The sequence below is a fragment of the Pocillopora damicornis genome, chromosome 13 (genome assembly GCF_964200805.1).
Source record: "Pocillopora damicornis chromosome 13, jaPocDami1.2, whole genome shotgun sequence".
Lineage (NCBI taxonomy): Eukaryota > Metazoa > Cnidaria > Anthozoa > Scleractinia > Pocilloporidae > Pocillopora > Pocillopora damicornis.
In genome coordinates this window covers 14694437-14715547 of record NC_142682.1, presented here as the reverse complement: position 1 = coordinate 14715547, position 21111 = coordinate 14694437, and the positions used below count along the sequence as shown (strand labels likewise).

General features: G+C 37.5%; 2 protein-coding genes and 1 pseudogene across 3 annotated transcripts; all 3 read right to left on the bottom strand.

The window, feature by feature from the left end:
* Nucleotides 1–1832: 1832 nt before the first annotated feature.
* Nucleotides 1833–2865, bottom strand: LOC113684513 (tyrosine kinase receptor Cad96Ca). Its single transcript, XM_027201899.2, has 2 exons — nt 2664–2865; nt 1833–2072 (listed from the first exon to the last, which is right to left on the bottom strand). Exons 1-2 carry the CDS (start codon nt 2720–2722, stop codon nt 1838–1840), a joined length of 294 nt encoding a protein of 97 aa, XP_027057700.2. The 5' UTR covers nt 2723–2865; the 3' UTR covers nt 1833–1837.
* LOC113684527 (uncharacterized) lies at nt 2661–11973 on the bottom strand (annotated as a pseudogene). The gene is made up of 14 exons (XR_016182206.1): nt 11952–11973; nt 11566–11841; nt 10601–10900; nt 8864–9154; nt 8049–8351; nt 7281–7630; nt 7001–7124; nt 6551–6750; nt 6145–6329; nt 5654–5734; nt 4932–5159; nt 4314–4525; nt 3498–3592; nt 2661–2760 (listed from the first exon to the last, which is right to left on the bottom strand). The product of XR_016182206.1 is annotated as an uncharacterized LOC113684527 (transcript).
* A 310-nt stretch (nt 11974–12283) lies between these two features.
* LOC149035631 (neural cell adhesion molecule 2-like) lies at nt 12284–20340 on the bottom strand. Its single transcript, XM_089191315.1, has 6 exons — nt 19966–20340; nt 15726–15811; nt 14751–15299; nt 13956–14255; nt 13168–13497; nt 12284–12648 (listed from the first exon to the last, which is right to left on the bottom strand). Exons 1-6 carry the CDS (start codon nt 20052–20054, stop codon nt 12284–12286), a joined length of 1719 nt encoding a protein of 572 aa, XP_089047441.1. The 5' UTR covers nt 20055–20340.
* Nucleotides 20341–21111: the final 771 nt, after the last annotated feature.

Here is a 21111-nt window from a genome sequence, read left to right as displayed (position 1 = left end):
TAAGAAAGAATAAAGCAAAATGAACCAAACCATTCTCAGACTTGAAAAGGTACAGCTTTAGAACAAATGTCATTGTTGTTTCTTAGAGGAACTCTTCCGCAAATTTTGATAGAAATCAAATAGATGGAATAAAAGATAGATAACAAAGTTCTTGAAATAAACATAAACTTTGGAACATTTCACCTGTTTAATCTCAATAAAGAATGGAAAATCTAAGAGATGCGTAACTTCTGAACACTCATTTAACCTTACGTGAAAGAAACAAAGGATCAATTGAAATGTTTGAGGCACCCTGAATTGGTCTCTCAAAACGATGTTCCCGCAAGTTATGACAAACTCACTCGAGATCAGGGTTTAAACACATGACAGGAAGTTTCGGTAAAATTTCCGCACAGCCCCATACTACAGTATGCATTCAGTTCTTGGATTGAGAAAACAATGACAAAAACAATAGATTGCCATTGGGAAAACAGATTTGTTTTACAATAGTATGGGGCTGTGCGGAAATTTTACCGAAGTTTCTTGTTCTAATTTTGAAGTGTTATAGTCTAGGACCTCTTGCGACAGAGGGCATCTAAAAATGTGATTTCTGGGGCAGTGTTTCACTGTTGTAAAACTAGAACAGCAATTAGCGCCAATTATCTGCCATAATCCGTATTCAAAAACTAGTTATAGCTCACGTGCTTTGCGTGTTCACGGTCGCTGGTACTGAACGACGGGTCCTTGCACTTCTTGCATGGCAAGGTTTTTGGCAAGCTTTGTGAGTGTTTGAAAATGTGAGGGCACCCGTGAGAAGAAACCGAACCGAGGTATTCATGAAAGCGTGTGAAAAGTGCAAGGAAATTTGCATACCTTACAAATCTTCTCACACACCTACACCCGTCCTTTCAGCTTTGTTTCTTTTTACGTTCTTTTCTTCTTATCCAATTGAATTTGTAAACCATAGCTATTTACATATGCTTCACTGGGTGTTATGCATGCAACTAACAATTTTCCGACTTATTTTATGAGTGAGGAAGATGTAAGACGCATCGATACAAGTTTTTCGAATAATGAAGTTTAGGGATGTTTTTGAGGCACAATGTAGATGTTTTCAGGGTTTTGAACCTGAGGAGATTGACTTTGCTGGAACCTAACAAAGACCTTCAACACTGTCCAAAGAAATAATGAACACCCGTTTTATGGGGCGCACTGGGTTATTTTCGGCTAAATGGGAATCTTTGACCAAAATTTTTCCGAAGATGCATGCTAAATCCTTAATCAAGAATGTTACATCGAGGATGTCAGTGTAGTGCAGAAACGCCCTCGACGTTTGTTATCCCCAGCTCAAATGTACATAAAAAACAACATGAAAGCTGCAAGGGGCTGTGAAAGAGGGTAATGGTCAGGGCTGTTCTTGCAAAAAAAAATCACTTGGTGAAATTAAACCGTTAGGCGTGCGGCACCTTTCCCATATATCCTAGAAACACCTTCGCTCTGAAGAAGGGCTAACGCTCGAAACTTTTAACCGGGGCCAATTCACGTTATAAATTCAATCGATAAAACCAACTTAGGCAAATTACACGTGTCGCACGATCGACTAGCTTCATGTCACGTGCGCTCCAAGAAGGGTGTTCAGACAGCCTGTTCTACTTGTCCATAAGGAGGGTGATAGGTAGGCAGAAAGAAAGGAGAGGAGATTTGCGTCGGGTCGCTGGCTTCATCAGAGCTTCTCTCCTTTTTTTTCCGCTCTGTCCAACTAATGCGTTATTTTAGACTGCCAAAATCTCCCTGTTAGCCCGCAAAATGCGCTATGATGCGCGACAGAGAGAAAATAAAGTGCACTAAGTTAGCAGGGTCAATTATGCAGTAAATTAGAATTTACATCATCATTCTCATGATTATCTTCGCCATCTTCCAAGTCTTCAGCCTCTGAATCCTGCACCTGATAATAATCTTTTGACTCGTCCATTTGGTTAAAATCAAAATATTCAGCTTCTTGATGCATCAGCTCTTCTAGCCTTCCAACCATCTCTTGAAAACTAGGCCGTTCATCTTGGTCTTGTTTCCAACAATCCAAAATCAAAGAGTAACTGAGACAAAAATACAGGACAAATTGAAGCACTCCGATTAAAATGTCAAATAGTCTCCAAACCTCAGCACACCGGAAATTTTCTCTGATCTAATTCGCCATGTTGAAGATACTTACAAAAGTGAACTCGAGCCAAAACCTAGAGCTGGAGCACGGTGTGTGGATACCGTAAGAATAATGGGTGACTATTTTTTTCTCAGTTCGTGAGCGGGCGGTATTCTACAAATCCTGCAATCTGATTGGTTCCGAGAGTGGGCAGTATTCTCCCCATCCGGCCCGCTCACAGCGGGCGGTTCTTTTCGCAACCATTGGTTAGGTTTTAGAAAAAAAATAAAAATGTTATTCACCAGCCAAGGTCGGTCCGTATTGGGAAAAACTGTGCCTTATGTCTTGTGTACCGCCCGGGGTCGTGGGCCTCGGGCGGTATCCAAGACCTCGGGTACAGTTTTTCCCAATACGGACCTCCCTCTGGTGAATAACATATACTTAGCTTTCCGTGATTTAAAGTAGGTTTTCAATAAGAGATCGAGGAATATTGAAACGTAATTTAATTCAACAGGAAATTAATTGATCGCAAAGCAAATCAACTTACACATGATCTGAGCACAAATCAGGTTTTTCCATGCGGTAACCTGTCTTCAAACGTCTCATGACCTCTGTATTGGTTAACAATGGATATGGAGAACCACCTAGAAAAAAAAATACAGATTTAAGAATAAATGAAAATAAGTTAGAGCGTTGTAGAAGGTTGCTTTCCGTGGATATGCGGACTTTGCATCATCCCATTACAACGCAAAATCAAAAATGGTAAGGGCTGTGAAAGCCGTTCGGGACAAAAACTAAGGAGATTTATAGACAGCTAGATAGAAAAATGTAGTACATTCGAGAAATTTTTAGTAACAGGAATCCTCGTTCAATTTATTTTGTTGAATTATGATATCCCAGTATGACGCACAATTGAAAAAGATTGGATTTTGATTCAACGAGATGTAATGTGATCTGTGTGTTGTGATTGTTATTGTTATCTTAAGTTAGATCACAGGGCGCCCAAGCTCTCGATAAGAGGATAACAGTATAGAGCTTTTTATAGGGGGTTAGGCTCCGCTCTATAGTTCTGTAGATAGTAAAGTAATTAAACTCTTTGTAGTGTTTCTTTTTTCGTGAGCTATTTTTGTTCTCTAGTAGCGTTTTTAAGCCCTCGAGGCGAGTTTTAAGGTAATAGTATCCCACTACTGCTTGAAGTAAGAAGAATGAGACTTAGAACAGGCAGCAGTGGGATGAGAGCTCAGCTAAAACTCGACGAAATGGCCTTAAATTGCTACCAGAGAACACATAACACAAGCAACACTACCCAAAGGTTAATTAGAGTTTATTTACTTCATTACTTACGGAGTTACATAGCGGAGTTTAAACTCTCATACTAAACCCTGTAATATCTGTCCCTTTCATAAAGAGATTGGGCCCCCTCTGGTTAGATTACCGACAGTCGCGATTTCCCACATGACTACTCCATAAGACCAACTGTAAAATTAAGAAAATGAATAAATCTATTAGGTTAGAGGATAGACATATAGTATATATACATCATTCAATGAGTAGAATTTATTTTACACTACAATATGCTACACTTCTTTTAAGAAAAATACTATTATCTTCTGTCATCGTCCTTAAGTGATAATTATCATTACTTTTATTTATCATTATCATTACCATCTTTGTCGTCTTTGTCAACAGTTATCATTGGTTTGTAGTCGCTGTCGTAACTTTTATCAGTTTAGCATCATAGAATCATCTGTTTATTTCCGGTTACCTTAACCCTTTACATCCTAACATCAGTATGCATATTCTCCATACTGTTTTCTATACATTTCCAAAGAGGCTGACAAGGAGAATTTGTTTAACAATCAAGAGCTGCTTTAGTTGATCATCTTTTCTATTCTCATGACTTTCATGTTTGATTCAGGGGTGAGATAGTAAGGAGAAATTAAATGCCGGTCACTCTTACTGGCCAAAGGGTTAAAAATTCACAGACACGTCTTAATTACAATTGTTATTATTATTATTAATGTCTATTATCATTTTTATCATTATTGTTATTATTATTATTATTATTATTATTATTATTATTATTATCACTATCATCTCAGTCGTCATCATCAACAGGTATCATATGTTTGTTGTCGCTGTCATTGCATTACTTCTGGTTTCGTTAAACAACCACAAAAGTAAGAAAGTTATTTACATGTCACTTTTTGACGTAAATATCTGCCTATAAAGTGACTCAGGCGCCATCCATTTGATTGGTAGCTTTGTATGCTTTTTTACCTCATACAGTTCATGGTACATTTCTCGCATTAGACCAAAGTCTGAAATCTTGAGCCGTTTGCTGTGTCCAACTAGAATGTTTCTTGCCGCAAGATCTCTATGGACTAGCCCCTTTCCGGAAAGGTAGGCCTGACCAATAAGATAGTGAAATTAATTTGATGATTGCCGTAAGGGGAGGAGATCCTTATTGGGAAAGTGCTTGAGATTGATTCGAAAACGGAAACGTTGGACGATGTTCCCCTTGCCGAATTTGCAAAACTATTCTAACTGAGTAAAGAGGGTAAGTTTCTAAAGAAACTGTGGTGCTGCGTCGGTGGGATAGTATAACAGGATGAATTGGTATTATCAACGGAGTTGATAACGAATATTGGCCCCGTGGCGTTAACCCTTCGTCAGAGCGAACGACGAAGGGCTTATATTATAATCTTTATCATCGAGGTATTTTATTTCTTAGGGGTATTAATGAATACCGAAATGAATATTAATTATTAAAGCCAAAAACACGGTCCCTGCATGCACTTAAGTCTCACCCTACCATGCCTTTTGCGATCTGCCATGCCATGGACATGAGATCAGCCGGAATAAATGACTCGCAATCATCACTGCACTCATCGTCTTTCTTCTCCGTCAAAGCGTCACCCTCTTGCAGCTCAGTGGAGAAAACAACCAGAGGAATTTTAGCTTCAGTTGGTTGTGATGAGTCACCAGGAGAAGGGGCAGAGTTGCATGCCTCTGGTATGTTCTTGCCTCTTACATCACTGACCTGATCCAAAAGATAGGTTCTTAAAATTAGGTTATGGAACATAATGTGTTAAGTACTTGAAACACCTTCTAATTTTCGGCTTAGAGCCTCTCACTAGAAGGACAGAATTCTTTTACTGACCAAGTTTAAACTAAATTGCAACAAAAGAACTCTTTATTCTCCTCAAGGACGCATTCGTCAATACTCCAAACGTCGTATGTTTAAATCTGCTTCAATTATTCTATAATCATCTTTTTGGCTGTTTTTTTGTATCTCTATCCTTTTATAGAACGTCCAGAATTGCAGTGTTTTATTCCACTCTTTGCCTCCAAGCGCTGGACAATCATTCTTTATTCCTATTCTGTTGCCCCACATAATGCATTTTACTGTAACTTCTGCAGTTGTTAAACAGATATAACCATGAATTGCAGCTCAGTACCATTTGGGGGAAATGCATAAGAACCCTCCTAAGTGCCCTACTAATCAAAAGTTGATTGCAAATTTATTTTTTTTACCTCTTCTGCAGTTGATTTGAGATTTATGCTTTCAGCATAAAAACTAATTCCCTCTGGGCAGCTGCTGGTGGAACTGTTAATCTGTAACGGCGACTAGAGGTCATGAGTTGTCTAAATTTACACAGTTTACCTTCGTTCTCTCTTCCTTTTTGGTCTCATTGTGTGAATGAAAGGAATAAAATACAAAAGTTCGATCTGATCGCTTTCTACGTTGAATTATGCTCGCCCCTCCGAGTTTCGTTGAGCCACTAAATGATTGGCATCAATGATGGATATTTTGTAATTTTCAACATTCGAAACAATGGAGAACATCTTAGTGTGCAAAGATAAAAGAGGAAGGATGTGCAAAATATGAGATTCTAACCGTGTTGTTGTGGTAAAGCAAAATAACTTTGGAAAAATGCAGACATTACCTAGCTAATTAGAGAGTGGTGTTTGCGATGTTTATTATTATTAATATTATTATCATTATTATTATTTATCAGAATTACCTGGACCCTTTTCCTTTTCAGCCATTGAAGCAAATCTCCATGGGCTACATACTCGAGCATCAGAAGAAAAGGTTCGGTTGTGGTCCAACAACCTAGGAAACTCAACACATTCTGGTGTTTTCCCACTTGCTTCATGAGGTCAATCTCTTCTAAAAATTCTCTCCTTTGCTCCTCGTCAGCGCGTTCTTTTTTGATAAGCAAACAAGGGCTCATTAAATTACAAACATTATTTCAGAATTGTTTGGAACATATTTACATCCTTATAATATTAGTGGTTTTAATAATGATCAAATATAAGGATTTTTTAAAATCGTAACGTGAATTTTACCAATGGTCTGCGTTTAATATGTGGTAAAACTAAAGCAAGCAAACAGAAAAACATTAACGTAACATAATTCCATCATACCATGTAATTCTTTCACTGCTACAGTCTTTGACTGCTTTTTTCTTCCAAAAAATTTTTCATCGTTTGCAAAAAGATCCAAACTATCCTTAAGTCTTGCTTTGTGAACTTTTCCAAACGCTCCTTCGCCCAGTGCTTCGAGAAATTCTATTCTGATCGGATGGATTTCGGACTGCTCCAAAACCTGAAGGTCTTTGGCAGTTCTTTATTGGAAAGAATACATCTTTATTTAGAGACATATTTAAGTATAAACTAAACTTGTACTAATTAGCTCCTCGTTCGATATTCGGTCTTGTTCTTAATTAGCCGTTATTAAGAGAAACTTGGAAGTGAAGTTACTTCATTTGACCTGCTGCATTATTTCTCTCTTAGAACGAGCGTTCCTTTGCCATTTTAGATCCTGTACAACGAATCAATTTCTAAGTACCTGAAAAAAGTAATAATAACGTATACCTTTTTGAACGTTTAGTCGCCTGATTCTTGTGGAAATACCAAAAGCCAATGACCAGTAGGATAAAGACCAAGAAACCCAAACAGGCGATCAGCGCTCCTATTAGACTGGTCATCATTGGGGAATCTACAAGGTAAATAAGCAAAGCTATGACCTTAAAAGCATTAGCAAACTTTTTAGGCTAAATATCCATATCTTTTGTTCTCTCACTTTCAATTTATTGCATGACATATCCTAGCTCCTACGGAGAGCAAGAAGCTTTTGCTCGTTTTATGTCCATACCTGATGGGTGATGTTTCGCAGTCGCCTGGTCAAAGTCAGATTGAACAGATTGAACATCTTCTGTAGTTGCCGCCTCTCTTGTAGAATTGGTACTCCTTCCCAACTGGTTCCAAGCCCTGGCCTGAAACTCATAAGTCGTGGCGCAATTCAGTTTAATGGTGACTTGATTGACTGCAACGTCCGCAATATTTATCACAGTCCACTCGATGGCATCAGGGGGTGCACCTTTTTGTCTGTAGCTGATTGTGTAGAAATCTATTGGGCATTTTTTGACATAGGCGTGGTCCACTTTAATGTCACATTGCATCCTGACACTTTCCGTTCAATTATTTCAGGTGTGCCTGTGTCGTCTGAAAATTTTAAGAGAAAAGAGCGGAATACTTGTATGATGCTTGTGTTATTGACATAATCGTTCAAAGTTTACCCATTACGCCGTTAGGCATAAGATAGGGAGAGTTTCTGTTTTAACTGAGAGTATTTTTTAGAGATGACAGAGGGAAATATTTTGTTAGCACAGATATATAATACCGAAAAACACAGTTCAGGCTTTTCCCTTTGATTGGGTCATTCATTCCATAAAGCAAATAAATTATGTTTTGAATGTGTATTTAATCCGCTACAGGAAGTTCTTTTCTTCCCTCTAAAATGACTGAAAATTCTTGGTTGTTTAAGGTATTATTACTGTTATTTGCTAAGTGATGTATGAAACAGGTTTTTTTAAAAAATCATAATTGATTATTGAGTAATAATGATGATTGCTCTGTATACCTGCTCCTGTAGAAATTGTCAATACGCTGGAGGGCGAACTGTATCCTATTTTATTTTTTGCCAGCACTCTGACGTCATAATCTGTATACTGCTTCGAGTCAATAAATATACAAGACATTGGATTTAAAACGCTGAAAATTGTGCAATTGATCCAAGATCCTTTAGACCCAGTCATTTTTATCTGAGGTACATAGAGGGTAACTGGATCTCCGAGTGCCTCTCGCGTTGGTGGACTCCAAGATATGCTGATGACGTTGCACGGCCCAAGGGTTGGCTGATGCAAGATTGGTTCATACGGCACATCTGTAAGTATCGTAGATATGAAAACAACACTCAACGCTGGGATAAATGTGTAAAAGGTATGTGAAAAGAATGATCACCTTGTAGCTGTCATTACTTTACTTCCTTTGCGAAAAAAGTCAATATATATTTCATCAAAATATATGGCCAGTGATATAAATAAGTAGATTATAACTCTATAAAATACCGGTAATTTCCTCTTCATTAAAGTAATAGTCATAAAAAACAAAATCAGAAGAAAAAAATTTTCTGAGCGATTATAGGCTCCTTGTTTGACTTTATTAAATAGGACATATTTACCAGCATTGTAAGGCCAGATATCCACGAGTAAATCTAAAACAAACAGCAATCAACCATTCAAGAGATTGATCTCGCGCAATTGCCTCGGAGACATGTATTACCCAGCAACACAGATTTTGAACCATGTGATGTGAAGGGCTTTTATTTGATTTGCACCATGGCGAAAATTTGAAATGCAGACCTTGATTTCATATTTAGCACAATAATGTCAGTACCTTGTGCTGTTCTTGGTTCCCACGCTTGGCTGCTTTCGCTTCGTCCCAGTTTGTTCCAAGCAAAAATTATGACTTCATATTTCTTGCTGTATTTAAGATGCAGTTCATAACTTGTTATTCCCGAAACGTTTAATTGCTTCCAACCATTGACACTTGGTTCTGTCTCTCTGTAGTAAATGGAGTACATGGTAATGTTGCAATTATAGTGTTCAGGAGAAGTCCACTTCACGGAAGCATTTCTTCCAGAAATTGTAGAATTGTCGTACAAAATCTTAGGTGAATCAGGTGGACCTGCAACCCAGTTGAACATACTAGCTTGATTTATGAGAGAAAAAGCACTAAAAAACTCCAAATGCAGCTTTGCTACACTTATAAAACTACTTCGAAGAGATTGCTCAAGTTATTTTATAAACTATCCGAGAGTCCGGATAGCTGAAACTATCAATATTAGTGAGCCAAAATAAAATTGCACGAGAATCATGCAATCAATATTATGCAAGAATTAAAGAAAATTTTAAATCTTTGGCATCATTGCCAAAATTTTCCACTAAGTGTTTATCAAAACAAGTTCTACAGGAACGACGTTTTGACTTAAATCAGTGTGTTTAAAGCTGCTAAAGTGTGTGCACGTCGCTAATTCTATAATTGTTCGAAGCTGCACTCATGAAATAGCATCATGATTGTTTCACTGCATCTGCTCTGTTTGGTAGATTTCGATCACCAAGAAGAAAGACGTATCTCAACACGTGATTATTTGTGATAATTCTATGTACGTCTGAGATCGCCAATCAGTGAAATAATTCTATAGTTCAACAACCATGATGCATGTAGATAAGTGGCTTGGAAGATTACAAAAACACTCATACAAAGACCAAGGGTAATGCAGCTACGCTGAGGGCATTTCTACAGTTTCTCGGAAAATGAAAAAAAAAAAGGATTTACTTTTTACTACCAACAGGATTAGACAGCAGGTTAGTTCTAAAAGAAAATTTTCGCTCTAATATTAAGCCCTATCGCTCACTTAATTACTTTCCATTGAAGCTCAGCTTTTCCCTTTTGACTCTTCACTTTTCCCATCACTCGCGAGGTTATAATCTCCCAAAATATATTTGAATCTTTAATGAAGTTGACCTGTTCCTGTTAGTTTGTCAGAGAAACAAAATAATGTATGGTTGCTTGAAGATGCGGAATTCCTCCTCTCAGGTTGAATTTGATAACTCCCTCATTTACGAGATACCTAATTAATTAAAAAACTCGTAGAGTGTATCCATGTATACGCGCAATCATGTATTATCCTCTATTGTTGTCATCAAAGCACTTGACGACAATGTGCAAGACTTTTTTTTTCTAGTGAAACGCATATACAAATGACTACAAGGTTGTTTTTAAAATGACCTCCATGCACAATGGCCAGACCTTGTTATCATTATCTGATAGATATCAGCTTAAATCATGCGACCTGCTTTTAAAAGCATGCAAGGTATTGATTGTATAAAATTATATAATTGTATAAAAAAAGAACTGAATGACTCTACCGTGCAAATTACTGTTTACGAAAGCATTTGCATCCTTTGGAAAGGATTTTTAAACGATCGCTTGAAAGCTTAAATTCGATAAATTTATCTAGATCTGTTAATTATCCACTTAACCACAAATAATGATTCATTAACTAGGAGAAAGAATGAATCGCCATACCAGATCACTTCTTGTTTTACCGGCAGTAATTGTATTACTTACCTACTCTTTCTGTCGTAAATGTTCGGTTCGCCCAGTGACTCCGCCCTTTCTGGTTGACGGCTCTTACGCGAATATCATAGGTATTCTTACTCAGTAAACCATCGAACGAACAGGAATAATTAACATTTGAAAGATCATACGTGCAATTATTCCAGTTCAGGCTATTCCTCTTTCTAATCTGCGCTTCGAAACCAGTTATTGGACCTCCACCAGAATCTGAAGTTGATCTATTCCACAAAACTTCTACAATATCACATTGCTTTCTTTGGATATCTGTTATCGACGGTGTAAACGGGAAACCTAACAACACATTCATGATTAATTAAAAACTAACATACAATAACTCATTTCTCAATGCATAAGAATCGTCAATGTGCATTGCTTTTTCTGGTCTTTTGATATTGTGCCCCCGATCAAAGCAACCTCTACTCAACACATATCGGATAAGGGATGACTTTATGAAGGAGACACACAGAAAGTTCTTCGTGTATGTCCACTCCACGCTATCACTCTTTCCTTTGCCACGCTTCGTAGATGTTAAGTTTAAACTTCTCTTTTCTTCACTTTAAAATGATATATTGATGATGCCCCTGGGATGATACCGCCATGTCTTATGTGTGCATTTATTTAAAACAACAACAACAACAATATGAACAAGAATAAAAACAGCTAATAGGCCATTTGCAGTTGTGTACTTCGTTGCCAAGCCTTTGATTTGGACTGAAAGTGATCCTTTTGTAATAGAGACAAGTATCTACTTAGCATGATAACAAAGTAATTTGCACTCCAAAAAGCTCGAAAAGCAGTAAGGTTTATATCATAACAAAGTCAATCTTAGCCTCACTCCTGTTCAAAGGCTTGGCAACCAAGGACACAACTATAAAATGGACCATCCTGTTTGGTGAGAAATTTAATTTTGATGGAGCATTTTCAATGGTGTATACCGATGAAATCCGTATCATTACCTTCTTCGGTAAGTACTGATAACACAGAGCTTTCACTGAAGTCGTTAGTAACCATGATTTCATATCTCTGGGCACAACCCAACAAGAGACGATATTTGTTTGCCCCTTTGAGGCTTTTCACGACCCACACGCTGCTATTGGCCGACATCCTTCCTGTAGTTGACTCCCTATAGTAAATCGTGTAGTACTTAGTGATTGGGCAGCTTTGGTTCACGGCTGTATTCCACGACAGGTTGGCACTGCAGCCAAACGGTTTCGCTTGGACTTTCAATGCGGCTGTAATACAATTTGTAGAGGTAAAAACATGATTTTGAACGCAATTTGTTGTCAATAAGCACGAGCCCGTAGGGCGAGTGCAATTTACGGTCTTTGAAGCGCTTATTTACACAAAATTGCACTAAAAATCATGTTGTTAATTGTTACTAATTTACATAAAAAATGCATTCCAGAAAGTCAAGACGGACAAAATTTTTGGCAGCGCGCTATTTGTAATTTGCATTCATGTTAAAGCTTTCCACTTGTGTTACAGGAAAAAAGCACTCCAGTGTTATAAGCAAATCAGACGCGCGTAATTTTCTTAATGTATATTATTAACAAGGTTATATGTATATTAAAGACACAGTTGTCGCACGTGGCACCATTATTGTTGTAAATGCTTCATAGGCAGGTTACATCTAGTCCCATAGGCGATTTCAGTCAGAGAGACTTTTATCAAATATCAAATTACACAAACTATCGCCTTCAGAAGATGAACATGTCTTGGTAAGGATATTTTCAATGGTTTCATTTTGATCTTACCTGCGGTCGTCGTTAGTTGTTCTCTTGCCCAAAGACCAAATCCGTTTGAATCTCTTGCTCGAACACTGAGTTCATAGACTGCATTGATCTCGAGTCCGTCAAATTCGTGGGAAAAAACTTCGCCGGAGAAATTAGATATGTGCTTGGATTTTCCATTGAATGATCTCAAAGTAACTTGGTAACCATTCACTTCACTCTCGATCAAAAGTGGAGGTTTCCACTGCAGCTTTATAGCGCGTCCACACTTATAAGAATCCGCCCTGACAATTTGGGGTGGTGGTGGCGCTGAAAAATTCAACAAACCACTTAACGATGACGAGGAGATCAATATAAGAAACAAAAGTAACAACACATTGACCAGTTGAACAATTCACATCTAAATGGCATCATATACAATGATGAGACTGACAATTGAAATAAAGCTTTCGATGGCACTTGTTCCGAGTTCCGCTGTCACCCAGGTTTCTTCAAAGTAATGAAGTGGAGACTGCTAAAGTCTCTCGAGAATGTAATGGTGTTAATAATAATAACATAATAATAACTTTATTGATATAGCGCTCGTATCCTCTGCTCAAGGCGCTTTACAATCGTACGAAATCATACAATATTTATAAAAATTTACAAATTTACAACCATATCCTATTATATGATACTTAAACATAGCTAAAATTCATACTTATTAAAAAAGAAAAACAAAACTTAAGCCAGCCAACTCTCATTATATAATACTTAAACAAAGCTAAAATTCACAAGGATTAAAAGAGAAAATTAACTTAAAAATCATCAAAATAATCGAAAGCTTACCAAATGAATGAAAAGATATTTCTCTTTCTGCAAATTTGATATTAGACTGTAGTATTACACAGGTGTATTGTCCAAAATCCTCACTGGAAATGTTTGTTATACAAAGAATTGTAGATCCTCTCGACAGCTGACATACGTTGGGAGACTGAGTATCATTGGACACTTTGTGCCTTGCCGTGTCTTTTATTTCCCGGCCTTGGAACTTCCATTGCCAGTGGTAAGAAGGCAGCTGCTGATAATCCAGACCGTCAACTCGACATCTTAATGTAACTCTTGAGTTTGATCGAAATGCCTCGTAACTTGCAGTTAGCGTAATAAGAACTGGTGGGCCTTTGAAACACAACTCATATATTACTGGTTGCGTCCGAAGTAAGATTGATTTTCCCTAGAACTATCTGCTCTGATTCTGCACAAGCTGTTTATTAGCCTTTAATCATCCACGTGCAAATAGGATGGGCATCAATGGAACAAGTAAGACATTTTTTTATCTGAATTTCTTAAAACAAACTAACTAATGCTGAATTCCTTCTCATAAATGATGGAGCTCCCTCTCTGACACTCTTCAACAGTACTCTTGCTGGATCAGGACGGTCATGCGTACTTGGAGTCAATGCAGGAAAATGGAAGTGTTTTGCAGCTGGTAAGCAGCTTTTGTGGAGGTGTAAAACAATAGAAACTGAGAGGGGGTTATGCAAGGAAAAAGTGTTAAATGTATAGAGCTCAAATGCTATTTTTGTCCTTACTCAAATTATTATTACAAGTATGCAAAATACGAAATAGTCCCTTACAGTTGATTGATACTTCAGTATTACGCCTTGTTACTTTGAACTTGTTTTCAGCTTCGCAGGCAAATTCTCCAACATGCTGAGGCTTTACCTCAGAAAAGTGAAGCGACAGAGTTATTGATTCTTCGGCAACTGATTCCCTGAAATAAACCGTTTCGTTAAGGTCCCCATCTTTAACTTGCTTGCCGTTCATCAGCCACTTGACTGTTGGAAGGGGCCAGCCTGATGCAACACAAGGTAATTCAGCTTTTCTTCCGGCGAAAAACCAGTTTTGATGCTTCCTAAAACGAACTGAAGGATTATCTGCCGAAAAAATCACCCAACTGTTTTAGAACAAGTCTTCAATGGAAAAGTCCTTGCTTAAACAGTAGCAACAAATCTTTTTATGATTGAAATGTAGCATGACACCCTGGTAAAAAATCTAAGTCCCACACCGGAAGACCTGAGGATTCTTTTGATAGAAAGCATCCCCCCCAAAAAATGAAATATCACATAATTCCATCTAACTTGCCAACTGGATGCTTTTTTGGCGAAGAAAGGATAAAAAAATCGTTCACCGTATAGGAATCGAGATCCTTTAATTCACGAACAACAATGGTAACATCAGGAGCCACGGTAATTTCTGTTTCATCAACAGTCGTGGCATATTGAAGCTAAACACGTTGATTAGTTAGCTTTTTAAAGAATATACATTTATACCTACCCCGGCCTGGAAAGAGATTAACGCAATAACATAGCTTTAAAGCAAATACAGAGATGAATTGTATTAGTTTTAGTTAAATTTTTTTTACAGCTTACCAATGGCTTGAAGAATCATTTTAACCAGATGTTCAACATTATCCAGTAAAGTGTATAAGCTCCTCTCAACAATTAAGTCTTCTTTTCTCTCTGTAATCGTCTTCAGCATATCTTCTGTAGCATATTCACCAAGTCCGACGGCAAAAATTCGAACACCTTTTTCTCTTAGTTTATTCACAAGTACAAAAGCTGGCTGAGTCAAAGTAAACCAGCCGGAAAAAAAAATTATAATCTTAGATACGTTCTGCTCAGGATTCTTGAAAACTTCTCTCGATACCGCATTCAAAGGTGAGTAGATAAATGACCAATCATTTTCTTGAAGTGGAAAACCCTCTCCATTTAGTATAAATTGATTCAAATCAGATATAAAAAGAACACGGCCACGGGTTGATGAAACTAATGAGATAGAGAGCTTAGTAACGTTTTGGCCAATTTTTCCCACAATTTTCATAATAATATGTTTTTGTAGGATGTAGTCTTCTGGAGATAAAGTTGCACTGTTATCCACGACGATTGCTATATCTGCTCTATCAGCGTAGTAGCTATCTTCTGCAAACAATAAGAAAAGGAGTATATTTATTTTGGCTCGCTGAATTGTGCAGTTGGAGTTAAACATCTCTTCAAAGATTTGGACAGAAAAGGAAGATATCTTAATGATAGCATAAAATGTACCATAAAGATGGGTAAATGAAATAGGCATTAGATATAGAGAGGAAGAGACTTGAGAGCTGTATCCAGTCGGCGAATTGGGCAAAGAGAATAAATGGGTGAATTTATGTATGAATGAAGTAAGTAATGGACGAACGAAATTTTCGGTGGTCTTTAGTAAAAAAATCCAGATGATTTCCGAACCATTCGGAAAAATATGTTTAGACTGAAATAAAGCGACTTTGTTTATTCCTTAAAGACAAAAATATTGTGTCTTAACAAATCACTTTCTCCCACAGGCTGGTTATGATGCTTTTTTTTTTTTACCTGCAGCCGAAGATGGAAGTTGAGAACAAAGAAAGCACAACAGAATGGTGATAAAAACTGCCTCCACCTTAACCAAGGAAATCATCCTGAAACGAAAATCATTTTTAAACTCAGTTTTCTGTCAAAAGCACGGCGGATGGTGCTCCCTCCCTCGGTTTACGTTCGATTTCTATTTCTTGAAAACATTGTAGCTTTAACAGGTGATGTCTTCAAGTATCAATATTCACATGATTTTGAGTTTAATTTGATATAAATAAGCAAGAGGACAATTTTTAGACTAACCGGAAAAATGAAATAAGCCCGAAAGGCGCTGAAATACGACTTGACATGTAGTCTAAACAAATTAAGAAATTCAATGATCAATGATGGTAAACGTCGGTATCACCCATGATTATGAAATCTTTACGTCTACAAGAACTCGACTGGCGTTTTTAAACCTCAGGTGCACGCTTTGAGTGCCAACATTGAAAGAAACCTGGCAGTTGTTAAACATATTCATCATGGTCTGCTATTGAAACGACAACATTGTTGCAGTGGCTGAACTTATGGAGAAATTCAGAGACTTCAAACACAAATTTGCAGGTGGGAGTATATTTTTTTCAACTATGACATCGTCTGTAATTTGGGGCAAATTCACAGTTGTCGAGATGTTGGAAACTGATATTGGATTCTACTTAGTTAAGCGCTTCCATAATTTCTTTTTCTGATATAGCAAGAAAGAAGTGCTCCTGCTTATCGGCTTCATCGTAGTCGTCGTGGGACTTAAAGCTTCTATGATTTGGGACTTTAACGACACCTGAGAACCCAGCATTTGCATTCTTCAGCTTGCTGACAGTTGTTTTACCTGCTGTATGATTCGCGAACTTTTTCTCGATTTGTCATTCAAGGCTAGTACGCACCACAGTCGTTTCATCGTAATGTTCATGGTATTAACGCCCATAGGATGAAGTTGTTATTCAAGTTTAGGTTCCGTTTGGCACTGAGGTAGAAAGGACCCACTTATTTTATACCTATTGGCTCCTATTGGCCTCGTTCAACAAATTGTTTGATGAGAGCAATTGGACACCTTTTTCCACCAACTGCTAGCATTGGTGGCTGGAAATTGAAGAGTTCACCTCTGTACTAATGTACAGAGGGCCAATCAGACCTCAGGACTACTGACTGGCTCAGAAAGGAGCCGGTCATGTTGTTTTGTTTATCGATCCGAACTTTCTCCTGACTTCATGGAACATTATTTGCGTATATTTTCATGTAAGTACGCCTGTTACTGGTAGCCAGCTCTCAGGACATTGTTCGGTCCTCGCTGGATTATTTAGTCCGTTAATGCCATCGTAATCGTACCTGTGTATTTATTTATAGCGGGTAATTCAGGGTTAACAACTGAGTTGAGAACGTAAATTAGCGACCATCGCTCTGACGAAGGGCTAACGCTCCAAACGTCAGCCTTTTTACTCTTTACAGAAGCCAATTTACGTTTTCAACTCAGTTGTTAACACTAAATTACCTGCTATACTCTCCCACCGACGCAGCACCACAGTTTCTCTAGAAACTTACCCCCTTTACTTATTTATTTATAGGACGCCTTCATCGCGTTAGATCATTAAACAAATCGAGACGAGAAGGTTTTTTCTTCAGAAATCTAGATTCTTGCTCTGCCGCCCATTCTGTCTCGTCTTTGTTGAACCTTCCGTAACATGTATGAACTTCACGCTTTCGTCCTTTTGTATTGTCAAAAATCTCCCTTTTTCGTACTATAGCTTTCTTGACGGCCGTTTAGTCCAAAAAACTGCTTTAAAAATCACTACATAAAGGAACTAGTAGTGCGTCCGAAGCTTTGAAACCCAATTTTTTTTGCCCTCTATAGTCCTTCCTTTTCTTTTTCAGTTAACTTCACCCCTTTTTTGGATATTCACCCATACCGAACCGACAAAGCTGCCTAGCTTCTCCTTATCATACTTGCTTGGAGGTGTGAAACTCTCTTTCTCTTATTATGAAATCTTGTTTTATCCTTCATTTTAAAGTCGATCAAGAGAAACTATCATCACTCTTAAGTTTTCTGGCTCGTAGTCGTCACCATTTTTGGCTTTATCTTTAGTGTCTTTATCTCTGGCTCGCTTTCCTTGATTCCTTTGTCGACATTCTCCTCTTCAAACTTCGTTTTCCCCTCAGCCAGTCAAAAAAATATGTTATTTTAATTGTTTGGGTTTCTGAATAATTTATTAGCTGTTTCCCTCGCAAATCCAAATCGTTGTTGCTGAAGATCCCGACCATTCTTTTTCGAATTTCCGCCAAAGTGTTGCTATAGAAACAGCTCTCATCTGATTGACTCCTGTTTTCTTGTATTGTCTTTATGGCCAATGAGAGTCCTTAAATAATTTGCACTAGTATTACAAATTTTTCACTTATGGTACATGAGAACTTCTCCTTTTCTAACCAATCAGAACTGAATAGAATTTCATATATACAGCCAATTGAGCATAGCGTATTACTCCGGTCCGGGTCGCACTAGAGCATATTTTGTTTCTTTCAGCGGAAAAATCTGTCAACAAGTAGCGTAAAAAAGTTCGACCACCAATTTTAAAAACTCCCCAAATTTTTGCGGATAGCCAAAATTTCGCCAATCTACAAAGGAGCTAATGTCCTGCCTTGAAGGCTTCCAAATTTTGGAAAACCAAACAATCTTGTTTTTTTTAACCATTAAGCTGTCATCGTACGTAGGACATGTCTAGATAACATTTAAGCGGGAAAAATACACAGTAGTCCGCTAGTGTTGTTTTGCGCACGCGATGGCACGACACGATTTTTTTCTTTGTCCATCTGATCCTCAGTTTTCGTTTGAGGGTAACGAGGAATTTGAGGTTTTTATTCGAATGTCTGACTCTTACCGTGGGCCCTTCCACTGGCGGTAATTTGGAAAACAACCGGCTTCATACGAACGTTTCTGCGCCCTCAAAATTAAATACCCAATATGTGAGGGCTGTCAGCTTTTCATATACATATTTACAGAGAGTATGCATACGAGTCAGTGCGTTTACTGCATCAACAGTTGTTTGCTTGCTGTATTTTGAGCCTTTCAGAGTTTCTGTAATTGAGCTGTCAGTTTTTCATCTACGTATTTACAAAGGGTATGCATAAGAGTCAGTGCGTTTATTACATTATTAGTTGTTCGCTCGTTAAATTTTGAGCCTTTCAGACTTTCTGTAATTTTGCTTTCGTAATTCGAGCGAGAATTTTTATTTATCTTTCATTAGAGGGAGATTGGTTTGTGATTGACGTATGTGTCAATCAATGAAGTTTAGTTAACGTTCGATGCGACCGCCGCCAAAATTTTTGCCAGTTTTTGGCTCGCGAAAGATTGGGAAATATTTGAATTTGCTTCACGAAGACGTGACGTCTTTAAAAAGTTCCTTTTTCGTAACCTCAAATGGAATTTATGCCCCCCTGAACAAAAGTTCTGCAGAACCATTTTTTCTTGCGGCTCTGAAAATAAACCATAGTAAAATTTTCGACATTTCTTTTCGATATGACTTTGTTTGAAATGACAAACCAACATATTTTAACATTTTGTATCATAAAAGGTTGCTAAAGCATACGTCATTTGTAAGTCACTATCCACGGTAACTTTCGAAGAATATCTACCAAATTTTCGGTGAATAAGCCTTAATAAAACTGCTCTAGGTGTATTGTACGTAAATCATGAGTAATTTTCGTGCAATATAACTTCCACCGATAAAGAGTTATTCAAAACCTAAATATCTAGGCTTTGTTTACGCAGACTAATGACTGTGTTCTAAATTTCTCTCAATTTCTCTGACGATGATGGGATAATAGATGGCCTTGAAGAGTTGTAATCTTTCCAAGAATGTTATAAATTTTTTTGTTAGGATAATATAATCGGAAAATACTTCACTGACTCAAGTTAGTGTGAAAAATTAATGCTTGATGCACGTCCAATCTCCAATTAGCTCCTTTAAATTCGCCCTGCCTCGCAAAGAAGATCAGTCCTTGTAGATTCCTTTCCAATATGCTGCGTTCCATTCGTCGTTAGTTTAAATTCTATATCTACTCCACAACGATTAAACACGGCAGAGAAATTTCTCTTCAACCTTCCTTAACTCAACTTGCAATTTTTTCAAAAGTACTCGAAAGGAAATGAGTGACAATTTACATTTAAAATAATTAATTTTTTTTTTGTACATTTTCCCTGACCAAGATTATTCATTAAAGGTGTTCTACTTACTTCAGTTTAAAGGCGCGGACAAGCTGATGTTTCTTATTTCCTGGCTCACGTATTCCATGTATTCGAGTCATACATGTATTTGAAGGCATTATCAGCTCTTAGGGGACACAGGAAGTCTAGGCAACATGATCCAAAGTGAAATATTTTTCATTTTGCGGTACTCACGCTGTGATGCGCTGGTCTAAATTTTAGACAGATGGTGCAAGTGATTAAGAAGGTTTCTCTGTAATGTCGTACAAGTATAGAGATGGCGTACAAATTCTTATCGATCTCTGGGCTGTACATCACTGACATATTTCTCTCAAGTATTTTAACTCAGCAGTAGGCGGCGTATACGCGAGGTTCTTAGGACATGTCCTTACCTAATTAACATGTCAAATTATTCCACAATGAAGGGGAGTGAATTCAGTGTAAAATTTCAAATGCATCGAACGTGATATGTAAATGTTCGGTAAGATTGTTAACGTTAATTTCTTGTGGTTTTTCGTAGTTATATATCAAAAGACTACATCTAGTTTTAAATTTACGAGAAAGGGCTAGCTAATCAATCAAATTAGCTTCGCGATAATTTTTAAACAAGTGAAAGTAAAGCTTTATTGTCATATCTACATCTTTGCTTTGATAGCTAGTTAATACAAGGAGAAAAAAATTCTTAATGAAAAAATAAGTGTTTTTTTCAAAACTTTCAAATTTGCTTTGCTAAAAAAAGGGTAAAATCTCCACTTTTCTTTTCAGAAACAGAGATGGGGAATCCCGGCGGAAAATGGTTCGATCTTCCATTTTCAAGTTGTCTTTGTCTTCGCACGTTATTCTGAAGAAAGGAATGGTGAAACTTTATGTTCTGTGACCCTTTAGCAGAGCTTTTAGCTTTCTGAATTAACTCCGTGTGTAAGAAAATATGATTTCGTTTCTTCTCGATCAAGTACGTTATTCTGAAGAAAGGAATGGCGCCGTTTGAGATGGTAACCGCTTCAAGTCTTTCGCAAAATTCATGAGTGTTTTTACTCAATCTTTCACTTAGGCGTCGTCGTCATGTCTACGTACAGCTTCTTAATTGGCTGGCTTATAGAAATTGTTTTTTAAGTTCATAAAGCTAGGCGTTGGCGAAACTTTATGTTCTGTGACCCTTTAGCAGAGCTTTTAGCT

Coding starts and splice junctions, on each gene's coding strand:
- LOC113684513 (XM_027201899.2), bottom strand. CDS start 2,722: ATGAGACGTTTGAAGACAGGTTACCGCATGGAAAAACCTGATTTGTGC. Junction 2,073..2,663: donor GATTTGTGCTCAGATCATGT/GTAAGTTGATTT, acceptor TTTTTGTCTCAG/TTACTCTTTGATTTTGGATT.
- LOC149035631 (XM_089191315.1), bottom strand. CDS start 20,054: ATGCCTTCAAATACATGTATGACTCGAATACATGGAATACGTGAGCCA. Junction 14,256..14,750: donor AATGATTCTTCAAGCCATTG/GTAAGCTGTAAA, acceptor TTTTTTCGGCAG/ATAATCCTTCAGTTCGTTTT. Junction 13,498..13,955: donor TACTGAAGTATCAATCAACT/GTAAGGGACTAT, acceptor TGTGTTTCAAAG/GCCCACCAGTTCTTATTACG.